Raw genomic sequence first — 17,519 nt, forward strand, 5'->3', positions numbered from 1 at the left:
GCATCGGCAGGCGGACTCTCAACCACTGCGCCACCAGGGAAGCCCCCTGGATGTATTTTGACAGTAGAGACAATAAGGTTCAGTAATGCATTTGATATGAATGTGAGAGAAAGAGTATATTAGTTTGCTAGGGCTGCCGTAACAAAATACACAGAAACAGTACCACTTAAACAACAGAAATTTATTTTCTCATAGTTCTGGAGGCTAGGAATCTAAGATCAAGGTGTCAGCAAGTTTGGTTTCTCCTGAGACCTCTCTCCTTGGCTCCCAAATGGCCACCTTCTCGTGTCCTCACATGGTCTTTTCTCTCTTCATGGATACCCCCGGTGTTTCCTCTTCTTATAAGGACACCAGTCATATTAACTTAGGGCCCCACCTTTATGACCCATTTAACTTTAAATATCCCTTTAAAGGTTCTACTGTCCAAATACAGTCATACTGAGGATTACGGCTTTAATATTCAGTCCAGAGGAAAGACAACTCCAGGGTTGAGCAATTGAAAGAATGAAGCTGCCATTTAAGATAGGAATCCTCTGAGAAGAGCAGAGTTTGATGTTTTGTTTGTTTGGGGGTTGAGAGTCAGCTTGGGACAAGTTGAGTTTCAATTGCCTATTAGACATTCAAGCAGGTAAGGAGACAGCAGTTAGAATACAGGTCTGGGGCGCAAGTGAGAGCCCCAAGCTGGAGATGTCAGTCTAGGCAATATGAGCATAGATGGTGTTTAAAACCTGGAAACTGGATGAGCTTTGCCAAGGGAATCAGGACTTACAGAGAAGAAGTCAAAAGATGGAGCCTCCTATATTTAGTGGCAAAATTAGCAAAGGAGACTGAGGAAGAATAGCCAAAGAGGAAAACCAGGAGGCTAGAGAGTCCAGGAAGCAAAGTGGAGAAAGTGTTTCAAGGAAGAGGGAGGGATCAGTTGGGTCAAATGAGGCTAATATGTTCAATTAGACAAGTCTGGAGTATTAACGGTCGGATTTACCACTGTGGCTGTTAGGTAACCTTCATCAGAGAAATTTTGGTGGAGTGGAGAAAGAGAGCAAGGAAAAACTGATTCGATTTTCAAAGGAGAATGAGGGGAAAGAAACTGAAGATGGTACATAGAGACAGCTCCGCGAAGTTTCAAGGAGAGAAACGGGGTGGTAGCTGGGGAGGGAAGGAAGTTAGGAAAGGGATTTTTTTAAGGTGGAAGAAATAGCAGTGTGTTTGGGTGTTGATGGGAATGATCTGAAGACTTTCTTCATCGATAAAATGGGTTAAATAATAGAACCTCTCTCATAGTGCAGCTAAGAGATTCAGTATGCTAATGCCTGTCATGGAATAAGTGCTCAAAGTGTACTGAGTGCTATACATAGATATCAGAGTTCATGCCCTCCAGACAAGGAAAAGAAAGGCACATAAACAGAGGCTTGCAATACAGGACGAGGGCTGCTAGAGGATAAGGAGGGAGAGCCGTGGAGGTGCAGTGGGGAGGTTGGGATCCAATTAATGTAAGTGGCAAAATAGTGGTACCAACTGCTCCTGCCATGGAAAGGGGGCTAGATGGAAACAGGAGTCGAGGGTTTAATCCTGTGTGTTATTTTACTTTTAGTCTGATTTTCCCTGGTGTCCGCTTGGCCTCTGATAGCCAATTCAGTGATTTTCTGGATGGCCTTGGCCCTGCCCAGCTAGTGGGGCGCCAGACTCTGGCCACACCTGCCATGGGTAAGAATTTGTCATGTGATTCATTGTTTTTCTTTTAGATTATTATTATTTAAATCACATTCTTTAATTTCATAGGATCTTTAACAGTATTATCAGGAATGAGTATCTTAGATTTAAACAAAAAACTTTGACTAAATTTTTTCCATTTTAATTTATATGCTTTTTAAAGTAAGGTATCATTGATAAATTTTTAAATATATTTGAATTTAGGAAAAGATGTAGGAAATGATGAAACAATGTTAAACCAAGGTCTTTGGCACAAACATTTCTCTCACTGTTTCTTCCTCACATGCCATTAGGTGACATTCAGGTAGGAATGATGGACAAAAAGGGACAGCTGGAGGTGGAAATCATTCGGGCCCGTGGCCTTGTTGTAAAACCAGGTTCCAAGACACTGCCAGGTAAGAACAGAAGAGATTCTTCTATTACTGTTCATAATTCACACTTTTCAATTCAGACTTTGTTTTTGATTAGATACTGGAAACTTTGCTCTTAAATGATCAAGGACACTAATAAATGAGACAGTTAAGTGGTAGTTTGTGTGTTTGTCCTGAGTGAGCACCCAGTGAGAGTGGCCAGATGGGGATAAGACAAGTCGTTAGATAAGCACATATGTGGTAGAAACCACTGCAAAATAAAACCTATCACATTCATTTTGTATGACATGTACATAAGAAGTTCTTGTTAGCTAGTGTTTTGTGTTATTCTTCAGTTTATCTGGAGCGTCTAAATTCTCCTTAAGAATCCTTAGAGTCCTGGAATTAGAATAAACATATTTACAGGTTCCCAAAGTAGTATAAGCCCATATGTGAAGGACATTCTAAGATTCTTACTTCCTGTAATGTATAGAGAGGCACCATTATAAGTTTTTATTGTGATGTCACATATTTCATACCGAAATGTCATAATCTAAGGTGCTTCAAGCCATGGGGAATGCCACAGATTCCAGATGTCTGATGCAGAGATGTAGAGAACACTGGATCTGATGTATAGAACAATTCTGAAACTTGGTTTCTCACCTCAGCGCCTCCACTGACTGAATTGTAATTTTGAATCTCTAGCTTCCCTGTCCCTGCAGAAATTCCAAATTGTAATGTATGTTACCTATTGTACGACCTTGCAGTGGTGATTAAGACAGTTGTGTTCATAAACGTCTTGGCGCTTAGTCAACTGACTCTGCTAGAAAGAATCCTGCAGTTTGTACATGCACGAAAATGTTTTTATGAAGAGTCTGTCAGAAAAACTTGAACCCATGGTATTCATAATTAGTTGCCTCTTCCTGGCTAATTTGAACATATTACATCAAACCCCACCCCTGTTGTGTACCCACACCATCAATAAATAAACCCTTTTGAGTGATCAATGATTTGTGGGGATGGGTGAGTAAAACAATATAATTTCGAGCACGTTTAATTAGATTTAAGTATTGACACATGAAAAACTGAGCGAGACATCTTTCTTGAAATTGTTAGGGACTGGAAGCATTTCTCCTTTTTTTAATGCGGTTGTTCAAATCCATATAACCAGTTGATGGCAAAATAGTAATCAACTCAGATGCTATGTTAACATTGCCTAAAACTACCTGAATGGCTGATAGTTATCTATTGTTTAGCTAATGATTTTGACGTAATGTGGAAAGGCCAGTGATTTTTGACCGCTGGCTCTTCCAGCCTAAGATTAAGCTGTGGCAGATATCACCTGTAAGCTGGGTGTTCCATAACCATAGCTCATCACTTAACTCTCCTCTGTGTTTTCTTTCCCAAGCACCATATGTAAAGGTGTATCTATTAGATAATGGAGTCTGCATAGCCAAAAAGAAAACAAAGGTGGCAAGAAAGACGCTGGAACCCCTCTACCAGCAACTATTATCTTTTGAAGAAAGTCCCCAAGGAAAGGTTTTACAGGTATTTACTGAATTATATATTCCTTACCTAAGAAAGTGTCTTCATGGAGTCAAACTTTGTATCCACCATCTTTTCTTATCGCATCCTTTTCCATTCCTCACAGCTGAAATTCTTGGGAAACTTCAAAGTAGTGGCCAGTGCTATAAAGCTATACACACTAGGGAACTATCGATATATTCAATATCCTGTAATAAACCATAATGGAAATGAATGTGAGAAAGAAAAAAAAAGCTATACACACTGTTGTTTCCTTTAAAGTGACTATAGACTTGTAAACCCCCATCACACATAAGCTCCCATCTTCCTTGATTGCTTATGATCTTAACACTCCTGTAAAGTTTTCCTAACGTACCTTCGGATTCCGGTAAAGACAACTATCCCAGTAATTAAATACAACTACATAACCTGATGTTTGATGTCAGCACATTTACTGAATGCATTTTAGTTGACAAGCTTTTACATACATGATTATACTGACATTGCTCTTTTAATTTTGCCAACAGATCATAGTCTGGGGAGACTATGGCCGCATGGATCACAAATCCTTTATGGGAGTGGCCCAGATACTTTTAGATGAACTGGAGCTATCCAACATGGTGATTGGCTGGTTCAAACTTTTCCCCCCTTCCTCCCTAGTAGATCCAACCTTGGCCCCTCTGACAAGAAGAGCTTCCCAATCATCTCTGGAAAGTTCAACTGGACCTTCTTACTCTCGTTCATAGCAGCTGTAAAACTGTTGTCATAGCAACCAGCGTTACAAAAAAAAAAAACCCCACAGGTCGCAAACCCTGGTAACACTGCATGCTTAATGTTGTGTCTTCTGAGCCTGTTTCTAGGGATACAAAGCGATCCTGTGTTCTCAGAGGAAGTTGCACACATTGTGCCCTAAAGAAGGCCCTCAGGTGAAAGAGCGGAGCTATGACGAACTATCAGGTTTGGAGTTCAATAACACTCACGTTTTGGTCCAATCTGAAGCCATGGATTAATCTCAAAGAATCAGTTTCATGCAACAAAAGCCCTTTTCAATGGCACCTTTATATTTTTAGCATTCCTTTTTCTTCATTTCTCTGACCCCAAAGTCCTGTGATGCCACAGAAATGGAGCTATCCAGCGATTAAGCCATGTTACAAGGCAAGGCATGAAGTCCTAGGAAGCATCAGGTGAAAAGCAAGAGACCAAAGACTTGGTCCAGGACAAAAACGTCAGCCCTCCTCTGGACGGGGACGGGAGCAGCCAGTCCAGCATGACATAGTGAACAGTGGCAGACTTCAGAGTTCCAGCAGGCATGGCACTTACTAATGCCAAGATGAGTTGAAAAACAAAATTCTGTGGCTACACTGTACTGAATGAAATTAAACTTTTTTTTGCATGGACACAGATTAGCTGAATACTTAAATTATTTTCTTGGGGCTGCAACTTGCAAAAAATAAAAATAAAAATCAGCCATTTTCAACAATTTATATTATTTTTAAAAATAAATTTCACTAGTGCATGGTTTTAAAAAAGGGAGAGAATGCAACAGGGTGATACAAAGACACACCATGTTTATTCTTTAATCATAGTCTGTGTTTTGGCAGACATTACAGAAGAAAATACTTTCTAGAAAATACTTAAAATTCTCTTCGTGTGACAAATAAGTATAACATATTCAATTTATTTCCATGTTAAATATACAAACCTTAAAGTTCAATATGTGCAAATTGTTCACATCTTCCTCTGTCTCACTTTTCTTCTCTCTCTTTTAAGCTTTTATTTTCTTTCTCCCTACCAGAGTGAACATTATGCTAAACACAAGTTTTTGACCTGATACTCTCTTATACCCCATGTTTGATTCAGAGCTGTAGATGCTTCTGAATCTCTGACTTTCTCAAGGCGGGAAAAAAACAGAGCTTTCTTTATTTCAAGCATGTTGAAAAGGATCTTGCAACATGACTTGGGAGTACATTAGAGCAAGTCAGCATGTCTTTGATAAAGAAGATATTTGAACTTTTGCAATTTATTGTACAGTGCATGGTAATTTTATTTTCATCTTCAAAGTTTAGTTTACAGGAAAAGCCTAAAATCATGTGGCCATTGTAACGTCTAATAAATTTGTTTTTAGCACCAGCATTATTCATACAGGGGTTAAAGTATTATTTCTAGAAGGTCTTAGGTTTTGTGTTTTGTTTTCTAATTAATTAAAGCATGAAGCAATTCCTTTAGCCAATTTCCATTTACTATGTGAATAGAAACGCTAACAATTTGGAGCCCTGAAACACAAGGCTGTTTATTAATTCATTCTTTCTGTAGTAAAATTCAATTTTTCACAAATTATATTTCTAAAGAAATATAGCAAACATAAATTTGCAACAGATAATTTTAAAGCTCCAATTTTTAGGTGACTCAAAGAAAGTCAGTCTGCCTATTAACAGTTCTTTGATGCCATCACCGAAAGTCTACACACAAATCCCCAAAATCAAACCCCTGCCTTTGGTTTTACAGACAGTTATTACCATTGGGTGGTGCTGCAAGGTCAAATTTCTCTTAAGTTCCCCGACTTAGGAGAAAAGTCACCGAGTAATGTAATAAACCACCCATATTTCTTTGTTTCTTTCTGTGCACTTTGATAACACATTCTTATAGATGGATTTTAACTTCTTGCAACAACTTTTGAAATCCACGTACATACCATCTGTTTAAGGCCACGCACAAAAATTGCTCTCTTGTGTTCCTTTTTAAGTTCAGTGTTGACCATTCAAAACTATCATGTTTGATATGGTGCAAAAGTTAAAAATGAGTATCACTAAAAATGCCTTCTCTTTATGTGGTGCAATACGAAATACACCAAGACTGTGTCTTGACATTCTGAGACCTATGATGGACCCAGGTAAAGTTGAAAGGAACGAATAAAACTCTACAGAAATAATGTAGACACTTGTGTACCAGCAACAATTGACTTACTAGATCTATAGTGTCTATACTCTCCCTTAGAATAAACGTTTACCATTTTCCTGATACTAAGATGCAGTCACATAATCTTTTGTGCATATTCCTATATAAATTATTTCTAATTTTAACAAGAGGGACATGACTGTATGGAATATTTGTACATACCTGTCATTATGCAGTATTTATTTTAATGTTGGTGTTTTTTTGTTTTTTTTTAATTTTCACATGTCTGCACCTCTACTTGTGGTTTAGTCATGTAAATAACACTATTCCAGTGACCATTGCTGCCCTGTACATAGTATGTTTTAAAAGTAAAGGGAATTCCAGTTGGAAAAAAAAAAGGGCAGATTAGTCCTGTAATGAACACCAACTAATGTAAAACTCAAATTCATTCTCGTGATGGTATTTAACACTTTAAATAAAACATTTTCTTTGCAGACGTTGTATGCATGGCCTTCTGACTTCTTCCCACACATTCCCAAGCCTGCTACAGCTCATTCCCTGAGCCCGCACATGATTTAAAGACAATGAAATCATCTTTTCCGCCTCTCCATAACAGAAGCAAACCGCTAGTCTTAGCAGATAGCCCTCAGTAGAGCACTTTAAAATGCCAAAGGATTTCGGCTCACATCGTTAAAATTGGTTGCTTTTAAAAAAGATTATTGCAGAATTGAGGTGCTTTCTGATGAAATGACTCAGCAACTCACAGATTTAAACGAGTGAGATTTCTGAGTCAGTGTGGCCTCCACTGACAGCAGTCAAAGAGAATCACGCACAGGCTCTGCCATTCCCTGGTTGGAGATGGTGAGGGTGACAGTTGGCACTATGCTATGTGTTTCCACTAATGTGTCAGTTCAACTTTGTGGGGGACTGGGGTGGGGTGCATTTTCAGTTGGGGACACACACGTGGTAACCTGACATGGAGCAACTGATATATAACAACCTGTCCAGAGACTGGCTTCTGTCGCATGAGTGGAAGAGAGGGTCTCTCCATACCCTTCTAGGGTGGTCCTCAAACTGCGAGAAAGAACCCCAGCAGAGTTCCAGTGGAAGTCCTCCCCGGCTCTAAATTTAAGAGCGAGTTTGATTAATTAATAAAATCCAACTGAAATCCAAACCTAGCTCTCTCTCCATTCCTTGAACCAGCCATTTCTTTCATTTCCAAGGACTCGATTCCAGCCCAGTCCCCCATATCTATCCCATATTTTCACTATTTAATATATACTCTCTGCTCTAGCAAGATATTTCTTTGCTGTTCATACACTCCTAAAAATCTCCTCGCCTTTTTTTATATGCCCTCTCCTGAAAAGCCCTTCTACTTTCTCAGAAGTGATCCATGTTAGTCCCTTCCTGCAATTCCTGGCTCAGGACTGAGCTCTCCTGTAGCAGTTCCTGACTAAACCCTAACCACATGGCTGCATCGACGCCAACACCTTCACTTTCCCAGGAACTCCAGACACCGAGGGTCCACAAGCAAAGATGAAGGACATGATGGTCACTATCATGGGGGCTGTGGGAGAATTGGCCAAGAAATCACCAAAGCTGTCTGTACTGACTTAACCTTTAACATTCTTGGCATAAAAATCACATTCTCTGCATGTTTGTCTCCACTCACACAGCTCATGATGCCTCAATATCCTCTAGCATCCATGGACTGAATGAACAGAAGTTCACACATCCACCTTTGGTTTGTGAAATGTGTATTGAGAAGCAGTGTGTAAGAGGGAATAAAAAACAAACAAAAAACAATCTACGGCACTCAAGTTCTTCATATGACTTAAGTCACTTAGTCTCTCTGGCAATCATTTCTTCACCTGGGAAATAAGGAGTTTGAGTTAAACATTCTTCCATCATTAAATCAACACTTTGACTAACTTATAAGCTCCTTCAAGGAGGCATGAATTGAAGAGAGTCCTGCAGGTTTCATGTTCCTAGTTCCGTTACAACTGAGGATCGGCTGCATCTTTGCTCTTCCAAGAGAGCCCATACATTCAAGCTCTGGTTAGTTGGGTGCCTGCTATATGAAGTCACAAGTCCTAATTAATACATTTGGCCAAGGACAAGGCTGATGGAATCGTAGAACCTTGAAGGAACCTTTGAGGTTACCCAGAACAATCTCATAGCATTAAGAGAAACCCTAAAAGGTGGCCATCAAACCTCTGCTTGCAAGTGGCTGGAGAGATAAATTCGGGAATATAGCTCATTCCATGGTCTCTAGCAGACTCTTCTTTCTAGCACCTAACCTAAATCTCCCTTCTGGAATTTTGCACTTCCTGGGCTCAGTGTTACCAAGTCCAAGCTCATACTGCTCACCACACAACAGGCCAGTAAATCAAGATATGAGTTGTTGGGGCAAGGAATAGCGGCTTTATTCGGAAAGCTGGCAGACCAAGAAGATGGTGAACTTGTGCCCCAAAGAACCATCGTGCCTGAGTTAGAACTCAGGCTTCTTTTATACTAAAAGAGGAGGGAGTAAAGTCAAACATTTCCTGGTTCTGGTCCACCTGCATAGGGGATGTGTTAATTTCTTCCTGCCTGCAGTCATTCACAGGTGGGCCCGGTCAGGATGTTTCCTGTGAGCTAAACAAAGGTTTTTTTTAGCTTAATGCTCATTACCTGGGAGGCAGGCTTCCCAGAGATGGGCCACTATGTATAATTTAAGCTTATAGGCAACATACTTTTAGTGATTAACTTGTAATAGAATACAAAGGTTCTTTCCTATTACAATTCCTGACTGCCAATGTCTACTCCACCAACTTGTGGGAAAAGGACAAAGACCGCTCTGGCTACTTCCGGAGGTGACAAACATTCCTTAGACTATTTAGTCTGTCCTTTTATATATCTACAACTATCTGAACCTGATGAAGCCCGTTAGCACTTTGTTGTCTAATTTGTAATTGAACTTGGGTGTTTTGGTTCCAGTTCTCAGTACATATACTAAATTCCTGTGCTATTTATTTAGACAAAATTAAACAACTTGGTTGACCCTTCTCCAGCTACAATGAAATTCCCATCTACTTCAGTTAGATAGGCAGACCTGTTGGAGGCAAACTCATGAACAGAGATTAGTATAGTGCCCAAAGTTTCAACATCATTGGCAACTGCTAGGTCTTTTAAAGCATCTATAGATTCTATCACCTGGGCAGACACCTGGAATGGACTACCATTCAGTGTTTCAAAGGGACTTAATTTAAGCCTGCTACTGGGAGCCACTGATCCATAGCAGGGCAACTGGCAAGGCCTTATCTCAAGTTAAATTAGAATCCATTTTCTCAGTTTTTCCTATTGTGGTCTCCAGGATGAATGTAATTCCAATGCCTTAATCCAAATCAGGGGATAATTTCCTTAAGGAGGGTTTTAACCAATTAAAAGATACTGATTTTAAAAACTAATAACTTAAAACTGACACACACAAAACAAATGGTCCACAAAAAATTCTCCTTTTTCTGAAGGTTTTACGATGAATTGTTGTTATTAACCAGTCTTTTACTATGAAACTTAAATGGCCAGTTGAGACCAACTGTTCTGAGACCATCTTTGACCACCGATTAAGACTGCGGTGGCGGGTATAATATTCATTTAACCTTCTGAGCTTTCTGGGCAGACCTGGTGACTTGCCAGCTCCAACTGCCTTCTTGTCCACTGCTTTGATAACACCTATAGCAACCGTCTGTCTCATGTCACCACCAGCAAAGTGGTCCAGAGCAGGGTAGCCAGAGAAGGTCTCAACACAGTGGACTTGCCAGGAACCATATCAACATCACAAGAATTTGGGGCCATCTTCCAGCTTTTTCCCAGAATAATGATCAGTCTTCTCCTTCATCCCAGCAAACTTGCAGCTCATTCCCCACTGTCAATTTTACCCAGGGCTCTGGGTGTGGGGAATTAGGCACCAAGTCCAAGGGAGCCCCAGGCCTCTTCATTCATCAGAGTGTTCCTCTCTTTCTACCATGTGAGAGGCTCTCATCTTATTGTGTTTCTTCTCACGATTCAGCCTAGAGCAATCTGTTTTCCAATGTTCTTCCTCCTTACAGTAAGTACATTGTTCCTTACTGTCATGGCTTTACCTCTCTTCGGGTTACTCGCTTTCCTGGAACCCAATGCCACTGCCAAAAAATGGCATTTCGTTTTGCATCATCTTTCTTGTTTTTCCCTGTTGAACACTTTAAAAGCAGCATCCACAGCTGAGTGCCAGGGGCCACGTGACTTAGGAAGCAGCGCTGAAATCTCTCCCAGTGACTGCGTGAGCCACAGTTTTACACCTGTGCCACCAGCTTTGTAAATTCAGTGCCTGTGGGACATCCAAACACACAATGGGTGCTTCTGCCGCTGGGACAGGTCTGGCCTTAGCAGCTGTGGGCTGGACTGTGCGGGCACGTGCACATGGGGGCTTGGCCAGGGTCTGGGCTGCCTCCATAGCCTTCCACATTGGGTCCAGGCGCGCAACTGCTGTGGTCCTAAAACCTGACTTCAGTGGATCTGTGCTGGTGGCCTTGCGAAAACGATGCCTGAGGGACACTAGGGCCGAGTGCTGGCATTCCCAAGGTTGAGGTGGGGCCAAGGGCAGTGCAAACAACAATGTACTTTGTGAGCCTGCACAACAGACAAAAAGGTGACACAACAGTGCACACTCACTGGTCAACAGCTCCAGCGGAGGAATACCCAGGGGCTCCTTTCCAGTGGGTACACTCCAGTCCTGCCTATCTCATAATGAAGCTCAGAAACACGGCTCAGAAATGGATTAGGAGCTTCTACTCCAACAACTAGGGAGCAGACCCTGCCCCTGACAGGGCAGTGACAGTGACAGGGCAGTGACAACCACAGAGCAAAGAGGAGGCCCCACTCAATATCCAGTGCAGGCTCTGGTCACCAAAATACCAGTCACACCTCCTATTAAGGGGATAATGGCCAGCATACACTGAGGAAAGAGGCAGCAAGCATCCATACTAAAAACAGCCCTCGCACCAAAAAATATTAAACTCACGCAGGCTACACAGGGATACCCCCACATAAAAATAACCCTCCAAGACCACAGTAGTTAATTATTTCTCCTAAACTCACAGAGGAGGAGAAATATAAGGGGAAAAAATTAAGAAGCAGAGGAACCACTCTCAATTAAAAGATCAAGAGAATTCCCCTGAAGGAACAAAGAGTGAAACAAACCTCTTCAGTCTAATAGACACCGAGTTCACAAAGGAGGTAATGAAAATACTGAAGGAATTAAGAAAGGCTATTGACAGAAATGCAGATTACTGTAAAAACAAACAAACAAACTAGAAACTATAAAGAGGAGCCAAGAAAAATTAGAAAATTCATTCGCAGAGACAAAAGCTGACCTAAAGGCAATGAATAGCATGATGAATAATGCAGAACGAATAAATGATCTGGAAGATAGAATAATGAAAATCACCCAATTAGAACAGCAGACAGATACCGAAATGAAAAAAAAAAAAAAAGAAAGAACATAAGAGACCTACGGGATAATACAAAGCATGCCAATCGATGCATAATAGGAATCCCAGAAGGAGAAGACAAAAGGGGATTGAAAATGTATTTGAAGAAATTATGGCTAAAACATCCCAAACCTAAAGAAGGAAACAGATATCCAGGTACAGGAAGCACAGAGGGTTCCAAATAAGATAAATTCAAACAGACCTACACCAAGACATATTATAATTAAGTTGGCAAATATTAAAGAGAGGATTCTAAAGGCAAGAGAAAAACAAAGAGTTAATTACAAGGGAACCCCCATAAGGCAATCAGCTGATTTCTCTATAGAAACGTTGCAGGCCTGAAGGGAGTAGCAAGATATATTCAAAGTCCTGAGGGAAAAATCTGCAACCTAGAATATTCTACCCAGCAAGATCTTCATTTAGAAGGAGACAGAAAGAATTTCTCAGACAAGCAAAAATTAAAAGACTACAGCAAAAAAAAAAACATATCCTAAAGGAAATATTAAAGGTCTTCTCTAAAAAGGAAAGAAGAAAGAATCTATAGGAAAGAGAAAACCACAACTGGAAAGTAAATCACTTAAATAAGCCAGTAGAGAGATTTTTTTAAAAAAATCTGTGAAAGAGATGATAACCACAATGAACAGCAAAAGGATGAACATGAAGATATAAAGGGGACAAAGTCATAAAATGTGGGGAAAAAGAGTATAAAAAAAAATTGTAGAATTTTTTTTTTCTATAATGTGTTTGAGCCTATATGACTATCAGTCTAAAGCAAGTAGATACAGAAAGGGGTTAATATACTTGAGAAAACAAGGCAACCATAAATCAAAAACATATAATAGATTCCAAAAACACAAAAAGAAGAGAACATAGGCATAATACAAAAGAAAATCATCAAACCACAAAAGGAAAAAAGAAGAAATACAAAATCAATGGGTAAACAAGGTTTAAAACGGCAATAAATACATATTTATCAATAATTACCTTAAATGTTAATAGACTAAATGCTCCAATCAAAAGACACACAGTGACAGATTGGTTAAAAAAACAAGAGCCAACAATATGCTCCTTCAATATGCTTTGCCACTTTAGGGCAAAGGACACACATAGATTGAAAGTGAGGGGATGGAAAAAGATATTTTATGCAAACAGAAATGAGGAGAAAGCAGGGGTTGCAATATCATATCAGACAAAATAGACTTTAAAACAAAGGGCATAAAGAAAGATAAAGAAGGACACTATATAATGCTAAAAGGATCAACACAAGAAGAGAATTTTACACTCGTCAACATATATGCACCCTAATATAGGAGCACTGAAATACATAAAACAAATACTAACAGACGTAAAGGGAGAAACTGATGGGAAGACAATAATGGTAGGAGACTTTAACACCCCACTCACATCAATGGACAGATCTTTGAGGCAAAAAATCAGTAAGGCAACAGAGATCCTAAATGATACAATAGAACAGTCAGACTTTATATTTTCAGGACAGTACATCCAAAAAAAGCAGAATACACATTCTTTTCAAGTACACATGGAACATTCTCTAGGATCGACCACATACTAGGCCACAAAACAAGCCTCAAAAAATATAAGAGTGTAGAAATTATTTCAAGCATCTTTTCTAATCACAATGGTATTAAACAAGAAATCAACCACTGAAAAAGAGAAAAAAAACCCACTCACATGGAGACTAAACAACATGCTACTAAAAAACAAATAGATCAATGATGAAATCAAAGAAGAAATTTTAAAATATCTTGAGGCAAATGACAATGAAAATGCAACCATATAAAATTTATGGGATGCAGCAAAAGCAGTTCTTAGAGGGAAGTTCACAGTGATACAGGCCTTCCTCAAAAAACAAGAAAAATCTCAAATAAATATCTTAACCTACCACCTAATAGAATTACAAAAAAGAAGAGCAAACAAACAAAACCTAAAGTCAGCTGAAGGAAGGAAATAAATAAAATAGAGGTTAAAAAAAAAATAGAAAAAAAAATCAATAAAACCAAGAGCTGGTGAAGAGGAACCAAGATGGCGAAATAGAAGGATGTGCTCTCACTCCCTCTTGAAAGAACACCACAATCACAACTAGCTGCTGGACAATCATCGAAAGGAAGACACTGGAGCTCACCAAAAAAGATACCCCATATCCAAAGACAAAGGACAAGCCACAATGAGACGGTATGAGGGGCACAATCACAGTAAAAATCAAAGCCCATAACTGGTGGGTGGGTGACTCACAGACTGGTGAACACTTATACCACAGAAGTCCACCCACTGGAGTGAATGTTCTGAGCCCCACGTCAGGCTTCCCAACCTGGGGGTCTGGCAACGGGAGGAGGAATTCCTAGAGAATCAGACTTTGAAGCCTAGTGGGAATTGACTGCAGGACTTCGACAGGACTGGGCGAAACAGAGACTCCACTCCTGGAGGGCACACACAAAGTAGAGTGAGCATCTGGACCCAGGGGAAGGAGCAGCGACCCTGGGGGAGACTGAACCAGACCTACCTGCTAGTGTTGGAGGGTCTCCTGCAGAGGTGGGGGGTGGCACTGTTTCACCATGTGGAAAAGGACACTGGCAGCAGAAGTTCTGGGACTTACTCCTTGACATGAGCCCTCCAAGAGTCTCTCATTAGCCCCACAAAAGAGCCCAGGTAGGCTCCAGTGTTGGGTTGCCTCAGGCCAAACAACCAAAAGGGAGGGAACCCATCAAGAGTCAAATGGATTAAAGTTTTACTGAGTTCTGCCCACCAGAGGAACAGTCAGCTCTACCCACGACCAGTCCCTCCCATCAAGCCTCTTAGATAGCCTCACCCACCAGAGGGCAGACAGCAGAAGCAAGAAGAACTACAGTCCTGCAGCCTGTGGAACAAAAACCACATTCACAGAAACATAGACAAGATGAAAAGGCAGAGGGCTATATAGCAGATGAAGGAACAAGATAAAACCCCAGAAAAACAACTAAATGAAGTGGAGATAGGAAACCTTCCAGAAAAAGAATTCAGAATAATGATAGTGAAGATGATCCAGGATCTCGGAAAAACAATGGAGGCAAAGATTGAAAAGATGCAAGAAATGTTAAAAAAAAAAGACCTAGAAGAATTAAAGAAAAAACACCTAGAAGAATTAAAGAACAAACAAACAGAGATGAACAATACAATAACTGAAATGAAAAATACAATAGAAGGAATCGATAGCAGAATAACTGAGGCAGAAGAATGGATAAGTGAGCTGAAAGACAGAATGGTGGAATTCACAGCTGCAGAACAGAATAAAGAAAAAAGAATGAAAAGAAATGAAGAGAGCCTAAGAGACTTCTAGGACAACACTGAATGCAACAACATTTGCATTATAGGGGTCCCAGAAGGAGAAGAGAGACAGAAAGGACCAGAGAAAATATTTGAAGAGATTATAGTCGAAAACTTCGCTAACATGTGAAAGGAAATAGCCACCCAAGTCCAGGAAGCGCAGTGAGTCCCATACAGGATAAACCCAAGGAGAAACATGCCAAGACACATAGTAATCAAATTGACAAAAATTAAAGACAAAGAAAAATTATTGAAAGCAGCAAGGGAAAAATGACAAATAACATACAAGGGACCTCGCATAAGGTTAACAGCTGATTTCTCAAGAACATACAATCAAGATTACTCTACACAGCAAGGATCTCATTCAGATTCGAGGGAGAAATCAAAAGCTTTACAGACAAGCAAAAGCTAAGAGACTTCAGCACCCCCAAACCAGCTCTACAACAAATGCTAAATGAACTTCTCTAAGTGGGAAACACAGGAAAAGAAAAGGACATACAAAACCAAACCCAAAACAATTAAGAAAATGGTCATAGGAACATACATATCGATAATTACCTTAAACGTGAATGGATTAAATGCTCTATCCGAAAGACACAGGCTTGCTGAATGGATACAAAAACAAGACCCGTATATATGCTGTCTACAAGAGACCCACTTCAGACCTAGGGGCACATACAGACTGAAAGTGACAGGATGGAAAAAGATATTCCATGCAAATGGAAATAAAAGAAAGCTGGAGTAGCTATACTCATATCAGATAAAATAGACTTTAAAATAAAGAATGTTACAAGAGACAAGGAAGGACACTACATAATTATCAAGAGATCAATCCAAGAAGAAGATATAACAATTATAAATATATATGCACCCAAGATAGGAGCACCTCAATACATAAGGAAACATGACAACAGCTATAAAAGAGGAAATTGACAGTAACACAATAATAGTGGGGGATTTAACAACTCACACCAATGGACAGATCATCCAAAATGAACATTAATAAGGAAACAGAAGCTTTAAATGACACAATACCAGATAGACTTAATTGATATTTATAGAACATTCCATCCAAAAACAACAGATTACACTTTCTTCTCAAGTGCACATGGAACATTCTCCAGGATAGATCACATTTTGGGTCACAAATCAAGCCTCAGTAAATTTATGAATATTGAAATCATATCAAGCATCTTTCCTGACAACAACGCTATGAGATTAAAAATGAATTACAGGGGAAAAAATGTAAAAAACACAAACACATAGAGGCTAAACAATACGTAACTAAATAACCAAGACATCACTGAAGAAATCAAAGAAGAAATTAAAAATACCAAGAGGAAAATGACAATGAAAACACGATGATCCAAAACCTATGGGATGCAGCAAAAGCAGTTCTAAGAGGGAAGTTTATAGCTATACAAGCCTACCTCAAGAAACAAGAAATATCGCAAATAAACAATCTAACATTACACCTAAAGGAACTAGAGAAAGAAGAACAAACAAGACCCAAAGTTAGCAGAAGGACAGAAATCATAAAGATCAGAGCAGAAATAAATGAAATAGAAACAAAAAAAACAGTAACAAAGATCAATAAAACTAAAAGCTGGTTCTTTGAGAAGATAAACAAAATTGAAAAACCATTAGCCAGACTCAACAAGAAAAAGGGGGGAGAACTCTAATCAATAAGATTAGAAATTGCAAAGAGGTTACAACAGACACTGCAGAAATACAAAAAATCATGACAGATTACTACAAGCAACTCTGTGCCAATAAAATGGACAACATGGGAGAAATGGACAAATTCTTAGAAAGGTATAACCTTCCAAGGCTGAACAAGGAAGAAAGAGAAAATATGAACAGACCAATCACAACCACTGAAATTCAAACTGTGATTAAAAATCTTCCAACAAACAAAAGCCCAGGACCAGATGGCGTCACAGGTGAATTCTATCAAACATTTAGAGAAGAGCTAACACCTATCCTTCTCAAACTCTTCCAAAATATAGCAGAGGGAGGAACACTCCCAAATTCCTTCTACGAGACCACCATCACCTTGATACCAAAACCAGACACGGATGTCACAAAGAAAGAAAACTACAGGCCAAAATCACTGATGAACACAGATGCAAAAATCCTCAACAAAATACTAGCGAACAGGATCCAACAGCACATTAAAAGGATCATACACCATGATCAAGTGGGGTTT

General features: G+C 39.6%; 1 protein-coding gene across 8 annotated transcripts in view; it reads left to right on the plus strand.

Moving 5' to 3' along the window:
- Positions 1–6,974, plus strand: part of RIMS2 (regulating synaptic membrane exocytosis 2) — a 583,562-nt gene extending 576,588 nt beyond the window's left edge. For 3 of the 8 annotated variants that reach the window (XM_007465315.1, XM_007465317.1, XM_007465322.1), the window contains 4 exons: positions 1,592–1,704; positions 2,004–2,105; positions 3,469–3,608; positions 4,112–4,330. In XM_007465315.1, the coding sequence (XP_007465377.1) occupies positions 1,592–1,704; positions 2,004–2,105; positions 3,469–3,608; positions 4,112–4,330 (574 nt within the window). Of the gene's footprint in view, positions 1–1,591; positions 1,705–2,003; positions 2,106–3,468; positions 3,609–4,111 lie in introns of all 8 variants that reach the window. The other 5 variants (XM_007465316.1, XM_007465318.1, XM_007465321.1 and 2 more) reach the window with 3 other exon arrangements.
- Positions 6,975–17,519: the final 10,545 nt, after the last annotated feature.

Source organism: Lipotes vexillifer, unplaced genomic scaffold (genome assembly GCF_000442215.2).
Source record: "Lipotes vexillifer unplaced genomic scaffold, Lipotes_vexillifer_v1.1 scaffold1586, whole genome shotgun sequence".
Taxonomy (NCBI): Eukaryota; Metazoa; Chordata; class Mammalia; order Artiodactyla; family Lipotidae; genus Lipotes; species Lipotes vexillifer.